The sequence below is a fragment of the Strigops habroptila genome, chromosome 1 (genome assembly GCF_004027225.2).
Source record: "Strigops habroptila isolate Jane chromosome 1, bStrHab1.2.pri, whole genome shotgun sequence".
NCBI classification, from domain to species: Eukaryota; Metazoa; Chordata; class Aves; order Psittaciformes; family Psittacidae; genus Strigops; species Strigops habroptila.
The window spans coordinates 58,599,800-58,607,564 of NC_044277.2; the positions used below are offsets into that span (position 1 = coordinate 58,599,800).

The following is a 7,765-nucleotide window of genomic DNA, read 5'->3' on the forward strand; positions in this document are numbered from 1 at the left end:
TTTAAGATTATTAAGTCTCATGGTGAACCTCAGCATTAAATTTACACCAACTCCAAATGTTACCCAATCAATTTATTTATAGAACTCATTTTAGACAAGCCTGTTCTTAATGTGCTGTGAAGCTCCTTTAAGTGGTCTCACCTGGTATTTCTTGTTGCATTCTTCAGTCTGCTATTGCACATTTTCCCCCTTTAACGTAAAATATATCATGATATTCACACCTTATATGTATATCCAAATATCTACTGTTTCCAATGACAAGTAGATTGCACCTTCACAAACTCAGATACGAAATTAAGTAAAAAGGAAAAGGAAATAAATATTACAAAGAATATAAAAAGAAGAGAAAAAAGCACCATGATTGTAATTAGTGTAAAAGAAGAATTTCCTGCCCATTTTCCGTTTAATTTAACTGTTTATATAACACACCTAACTCCATAGCTTACCATGAAGGACACATTAGTAGAAGAGGAAGAGAGGCAGTGCATTAGAGACCCTCTTAAATTCAGAAGAAGATTGGTTATTGTACAAATACATTTAGCTTTATAAAATAACCATGGTCAACATTACTGACTTTGAATACATGAAGCAGGTTATTCAGATTCTGCAGCTTCAGTGGCTTAAGTAATTTCCAAGAATATGTTCAAGGAAAATCTTGACATTGGCTTCATTTAACTTAGGAGAGAGCCAGAACTAGGATATCATTGCCTTATTCAAACCAGATGAACTGAGATAAATGGGACAACTGAAAGTGATTATGGTCGGCAGGATTTCAAAGTAAGACTAAGGAAATGGAATAGAAACTGAAAATTTGTGACCTTGAACCCACCTCAGTGTCTATTTTCTTGAGAGACATGATCAAGTTTTAAACACAAAAACTTAAGTTTTAAAAGTAGTTTTACAATATCTAGCAATAAGGCAACTGTTTTCCTTGTATTTTTGTATTTTAATAGAAGGTTGCTGCTGACTCAGGTTTTATTTCATATATTTAAACTTAGTCCTGTGATATTTTTGCAAATAGAAACACTGCAGTCATGCCAATGCAAAAGGGGAACTAGAAAATGCAACCCATTAAAAGCAAACCTGAAACCTATTAATTTGGTAGCCAGCAAAGTAAAACACCAAAGCAAACAAACAGCATCAATGGTGAAAATATACGAAAATATTAAATACTATATTGGTTTATGTTTTAGTCATCTAGGTATCATAAGCAACACAGATAAGGGTTTTTTTTAAGAATATATGACTTTAATTGACTTTGCCCCTTTAATGATAAATTTACAATGCAAATGACATGTCCACCACAATTTTGAAATACAACATAGCTACCACCAATTTGCTGCAAATGCCTTTGCATTATATTTGTGGCAGAGGAGTAAATTTGACAAAAATAAATTCTTATACACATCCACCCTTGCAGGATTAATATCAAGATGAATTATTTTAAATTAAATAAATGAAGATAAAAACTACATAAAATAATATAAACATTCTTCCTGGATGTCCTCAAGCAAGGTTTCCCTCAGCACACTGTCTAATACAACAACCTTTGTAAAAAAAGTGAAAAAAATGGGGTCTGCTTATTGAGAATGCGGCAAAATGATGCAACTGACATTGGCCTGATATTTTACCTCTTGTGAATTGGGGTAATAAATTTTTCTAACCTCCAATATCGACGTTGGTCCACCCCCCGAAATCTGAGGCCATTTGTACTGGGAAGAGCACACACGGCTAACAAATACAAGGCACCCATGCAACTTCTGGTGCGTTTGCTGGTCCTCTGAGGCTCCTCTCCCAAAGGCTGTCAACGATGCTAGCATCAGCTCCTCCGATACTTGCTATGGACAGGTCAAGTGGAGATGATTTTATTTGATTTGGAAGAGTTTGCTCTGCCATCTCTCTGTGCTCCCACAATGCGTACTCGAGCATTAGTGGACAAATACATCAAATAAATATCAGATAAAAGCACTCAAAATGCACTCAGTAATGCAAAGAAAGGATATATTTCAGGGTATGGTCAGAGTAGATATTCAAAGCCTCCATTGTTGCTTCTAGAAATGTCAGGACAATTCAGAAATGTCAGTTCCTTTACCGGTTTCCAGATTGTAATTGAAGGATCATGTAGCTCTCTCGCTCTTTCTCTCTCTCTCTAAATAGGTCTATAAAGATCAGCTGGAAAGTGCAGACAGAATTGTTCACTGGTTAGCTTTACTTAGAGCTACAGGGTATATATGTGCTTTGTTTTGTCTTATTGATCAATCTAGCTTACATTTTTAGCACACACAAACAAAAATCAGGAAAAAGAAACTCAATGAAAAACACGAACAACACAAAACAAATAAGGTTCCAATCGTGCAAATTTTGCTTCACTGGATAAAGCACTTCTTGACACAGTAATGTCCAGAATCCCCCTCCCCCAGAAAAATACAGGACTGAAACTGAAGCTTTTTTTTTTAACTTTTTTTTCCTTTTTTCTTTTTTTTTTTTCTTTTTTCTTTTTTTTTCCTTAAGGCTATACAACACAGAGAAATAAAGTATGGGAAGAACACCTCATTGGGCTGAACACTTCATTCTTCTGGCTCTAGACTGAGCCTCTGACAAATCAATTGTGTGGTCCAAGTTATTTGTCTCATTGGACAACAACAAGAGAAAGAAAAAGAGGAAAAAAATGAAAGAGAGAGGGAAAAAAAAAAAGAATTAAAAAGTCAATGATCCCAACAATAAAATCCGAAATTGACTTTACAATCACAGGTACAAATTGCTCAGGTCGATAATTTCATTTCTCCTAAAGATCACTGTCTAAAACTAATTAGAGGCGCAGGTTCCCGAGGAATTGTCAATATTCAAAGCAAATGTTGGAGTTTAGAAGGTTATCATTCTTCTACCATGACAGTCTGACAGGGTGACTGGAAATATTGTCGTCTGCTGCCAAGATCGGGGTGTCATTAACGATTGAATCCTTGCTCCGGCTCATGGATCTGTCTCCTATTTGGCCTTCTTTTATAGTGGAAAGACTAAGAAGCCAGAAAAGGTTGAATATTTCCACCCTCCCATGAGGTTACCCCTTTCCAGTTTGAGATGCACTTTGTCTTCTCTTTCCATGTGGAGCAAGACCCCATTGCTGGCTGCTTCTCTGGTGACGTCCTGATCCCCTGCAAAAGCTGAAATCACTGGGTAGCCATTTTGCATTAAACTTACCTAAAAAAGTGCAAAGAGAGAGAATCTGAGTTTTCTCAATACTCTCAATGACTTTTTTGCCCTGTACACATCACTAAGTTTTTATGCAGGTTAGAAACAGGGTTGAATTAAGCTAAGACAATGCATTATTTCTGTCATGCATGCAGACCCCTTCAACTAAAATAACCTACAGTCTCATTCTTCACTTGCTGGTTTTGTAAATGCACCTTAGTGTCTAGAAATGAGCATTTGAAAGAGGGGAAGAAAGAAAAAAAAGAAAAAAGAAAAAAAGGAAGACAGTATCTTCTTTAGATCAGAACCCACCTGGATGGTTTGTCTGTTATAGACCTTGACCACATGGAAACTGAAACTATATATCCCTTTTCTTGGTGCTACAAATATACTGGAAGCAAGATCAAAATGGTTGCCAATATTAACTAATACCTGGAAAGTAAAAAAACAAAACAAAAAAAGGAGAGAGAGAGAAAGAGAGAAATCAGAACTCACTTTAGAAAACCATCAGTGAACATCTGACATGAGCTCATGACCGATATAAAGCCTAGTAGAAATGGCATTTGCAGCACAATTAGAAGTGCACTGCAGGGGAAAGAAGCCAAGTTACAGAGGCATTTAAAAAGCATCACAGTTCATAAACCGGTTTAGCTATGCAATAATGGTCTCCAAAGCCTGCTAGGTGAAGTGCAAATGTCCACACTGCACTGTTAATAAAACAAAAGGTGGCAGAAGCAGAAGGACGTAGGGGAGTGGAAATAAGGAAAAGAAGGAGGGGAAAGAAGTGAGGGAAAAAAACCCTGAAACTCCTCAACTCACGATGCAAAGGTATATTTTTAGCTAGCTTTACTGAAATCAGACCTGCCCTCGAATTCAGTAGGTATAGAACTAAAATCGCCCTGCAGAGATGACCGGAGGAGGAGAGAGAATGGTCCCAACACCAACATCTGCCTGCTCATGCCTCTCTGCCCCTCCGGAGGGCTGTGCCGCCTGGCCCGCACCTTCCTCAGGCGGCTGGGGTAGGCCTGCTCCTCCTCCCCGACAACAGCCTTCATTTGTCATATATTTCAGTGTCTTTTGAAAGAAAGAAAAAAATAGTTGAGCCCTTCGGCACATGTGCCAAGTCTTGCTTGACAGCGGCGACCGCATCCTGGCCCGTAGAGGCTGGCGGTGCGGAGCCTGCCGCTTCGACGAGAAACCGGCTCCGGTTCCTCGCTTCCTCCTTTTACAGGCACCAGCCTGGTTTGGCGCAAAAGGCACGGGTAACAAGGGGAGAAAACCCCGCGTGCCCGTGGCGATCCCGTGCAGCGATGGGTGAGCCCGATCCGGCTGCTCCGCCGCGCCACCCCTCTCCGGAGGGCGCCGGGCGCACTCGGCTTTGCGGGCTACAACCTCTGGTTTGATGGATCAAAATACAAAGAGGAAGGAAACAAAAAACAACCCCCTCCCCAAAACCCGACCCTTTCCTCCCAAATAGCCAAATCCTATTGTTTCAAAGAAAGGAAAAAAAGAAAAAAAGAAAAAAAAAAAAAAAAGAATCCATTACTGAGGGAGCACCGAGGGAGGAACGCCTTCAAACTCCTGAGAACTGAACATTGCCGCGTAAAGTGTCTAAAATACGTTACACATGAAGCAAACTCTTGCTCGTTTTTTTTTTTTCCTCTACTGATGTGACTTTATGACAGCTTGTAAGGAATAGCTGTGCAAACTCATTAGGAGGGACAGGTAGACAGATGAATGACAGGCGGATAGACAGATGAAAACAAAAACAAAACCAGAGAAAACGGTTTGCGTGTGCTAATTTTGGGTGTCTCCGCAACACTACTTCAGGAGTCAGACACGGTAGGAAAAAAGTGAATTTCGTCGCAAAAGTCAAGCGGTAGGACAGGACACGGGCTCCGGGAGGCAAGCAGTGAGGCGGGGAAGGGATAGGACAAGCAGGCCGGGCTATCCGCTTCTCTGCGCGGCGTACGCCGCGCAGGGTAACATCGCTCCACTACAACCCACCGGGGACAGTGTTCGCCTCGTTTGATAATGTGGGGAACACCCTCTTCTTCCTCAGCCCTCCCTCCCCCTGAGAGGTGCTGTAACATTGCCAAGTGCGGTGGGAACAGGCAGCCCGTCGTCAGGCAGCCAGCTACCGGCGACTCGTCGCCGGTAAATCGCTGTCTTCCCACTGCCCTGAAAATAAGCATCTCCGTCGGAGCACCGATGGGGAGGGGTAGGGTGCGCACCCTCCCCCTTGTCATCCGTGACTGCCCGGGGCAACCCTCGGCTGCAAGGATCCCCCACGAACGCCCGAGGCACAAACTCGCACGTTAAAGCCCTCTCAGTAGCAGCGACAGGACCGGACAAAAAGCCAGAGTCGCCCTCCCACCCCCAACACACCCCAGGAAAGCCCTGCAGCCACCTAAAAGAACTTCACAAACTCTTTCTGGGGAGTTGAGCTGTAAAAACTGCTACTGAGCGGGTGGGTCAGGATTAAAAGATGGAAGAGGGCCAGGAGCAAAACGCCGGGTGTAGTGACAGTGCGAGGGGCGGGGATGGCCGCGCAAGGAGGGTAGGGGCCGGCGGCGCGGAGCGCGGGACAGCGAAGGCAAAGCGGGTGTCGGCTGACCTGGTCGAAGTAGATGGTCATGGTGCGGTTGCTCATCTCAGAGGGTTCATGGTTGGTGCTGCGGGTGGCCGAGAAGGCCACCTTGGCGCTGCCGGAGCGCACCGAGATCCCCAGGGAGGAGGTGATGGCGCCGTCGGCCGAGGGGCTGGAGTCGCACACCACCAGGCACTTCCCCTCCAGAACGATGGGCTCCGTGTCGTTCTGCGCCCGCACCGGGCACCCGGCGGGCAGCAGCAGCAGCAGCAGCGGCAGCGCCGCCGCCAGGCAGCGGGAGCAGCCGCCCGCCGGCTCCGGCAGCGCCCCCCGCCGCCGCCGCCCCATGCCCAGCGCCCCGCCGCCGCCGCTCCGGCTCGCCGCCGCCATGCGGGCGGCCGCGGGGAAGTGGAGGGGGCTGCGCGCCTCCTGCCGCCGCGGCGACCGGCGGCCAGCGCTCTGCGGGACGGCGGCTGGGCAGCGGCGACTGGGGCCGCGCCTTCCTCCCCTTCTCCTCCTCCGCCTCCTCCTCCTCCGCCTCCTCCTCCTTCTCTCTTCCTCCTCCTCCTCCGCCGCCGCGCGGGGCGAGGGAGCCTCCTCAAAGGGCGGGCGGCGCGCAGCAGCCTGGCGAGGGCAAAGGCGGCGGTGAAGCAGAGGGGCGGGCGGGCTGGAGCCAGGCACCACACCACCCGGCATCCTCCCGTCGGCACAACAGGTCTGGCTGGGAGAGACCTCGCTTCCCAGCGCCTCCTCGTGTCTTCTCTCTCTCCCGTCCCCCAGCAGCGGGAGGTCCCGCAGCCCCAGCTGTGCTTTGAGCCGAGAAGAGGGGGCACCGCGGCAGGTTTCGTCCTGAACCCACGGTGGATCGCCCTGCGGGCTCCTCGGGCGGTCCCTTTCCGCCCTACAGCCGACGGGGGCTACAAAATCCGGCTCGTTCCCACGGCCCCACTTTTTACTACATCTGCGAGCCGGGTTTGTGTCTGCCTTCTAACACCCCATTACGAAAGAAGATTTTATCATTATTATTACTGGTGATGCTCCCTCTCACAGGAGCTGCCCCGCTATCCCCAAGGCTCGCGGGGCCCGGGGCGCACCTGAGCCCGCGCTCCCGCCGCGGCGCTGCCCCTGACCGGGCTTTGGAAGCCGCCGCCGCCCTCCTCTCGTCCTGGGAGTGCTGCGCTCGGGAACCGGCTTGTACTTCCCAATCTCTCGTCCCCCAGGCCAGGCTACCACGGCTGCCTCCTAAACACTTGGGAAGGAAGCGGCTCAGGCATCCCTCGGCTCCCACCCTGGCAGCATGCACATAGCAAGAGGAAAAACCTCACCCATCGTCTCTCTGGGAAGTTGCATCTCAGTTTTCCCAGCTCACCAGAACACCCTTAGATCACGGTCCTGGGAGATCCCCCCTACACTTCCCCGAGGCATCTCTACCGCTGCCCTAACCCTGCATCTTATTATGGCTATTATTTAAGATGGTATTTTGCGAAAGGAACAGCCAGCGGGGAGGAGAACGGCGTTTTTACCTGGGAGGTCCATGACGGGAGAGGAGGGCTGGCTAGGTAGCTCGTCCGTGAACTTGTATTGCTTAGAGAAAATGAGCCGAGATTGCGCTGGCAGAAAGAAAAGGAAACAGGAGTCGCCTCTTTCTCTCCCGCCCATTGCCAATAATCTCCCCCCTATTCCCCCCAGCCGCTACCACTACCACCCCACTTCCTCCCTCCTCCCCCGTCCACGCACACACACACACTCGCACCCGACAGGGATTCAGACGCCGGGAGCGGAGTGGAGCGCGGCCCTGGCACCCCCCGCACTCCAGCCCGTGCCCCGGCCTCACACCCCGGCACCTGGCGGGCAGCCGCGGCGAGGCGCTGGGCTCCCACCGGGACGGCCTCTCCGCAGCGCCCCGTAGCAGGGCAGGGTGTCCCCGGCGGCGGGGAAAGGCCTTACCCCCTGGCCCTCCTTTATTTCTGTTTAAACCCGTGGGGC

General features: G+C 48.7%; 1 protein-coding gene across 2 annotated transcripts; it reads right to left on the bottom strand.

Annotated features, from left to right (window-relative positions):
- Window positions 1–1,208: 1,208 nt before the first annotated feature.
- CBLN2 (cerebellin 2 precursor) lies at window positions 1,209–7,557 on the bottom strand. Of its 2 annotated transcripts, XM_030507076.1 has the most exons (5): window positions 7,533–7,557; window positions 7,303–7,389; window positions 5,807–6,403; window positions 3,502–3,621; window positions 1,213–3,198 (listed from the first exon to the last, which is right to left on the bottom strand). In XM_030507076.1, the coding sequence occupies exons 3-5, from the start codon at window positions 6,167–6,169 to the stop codon at window positions 3,001–3,003; spliced, it is 681 nt and encodes a 226-aa protein (XP_030362936.1). In that variant the 5' UTR covers window positions 6,170–6,403; window positions 7,303–7,389; window positions 7,533–7,557; the 3' UTR covers window positions 1,213–3,000. The 2 variants fall into 2 exon arrangements, with proteins under 2 accessions (XP_030362928.1, XP_030362936.1); XM_030507068.1 differs by lacking the exons at window positions 7,303–7,389; window positions 7,533–7,557 and having other exon boundaries at window positions 1,209–3,198; window positions 5,807–6,475.
- Between the last annotated feature and the right edge of the window lie 208 nt (window positions 7,558–7,765).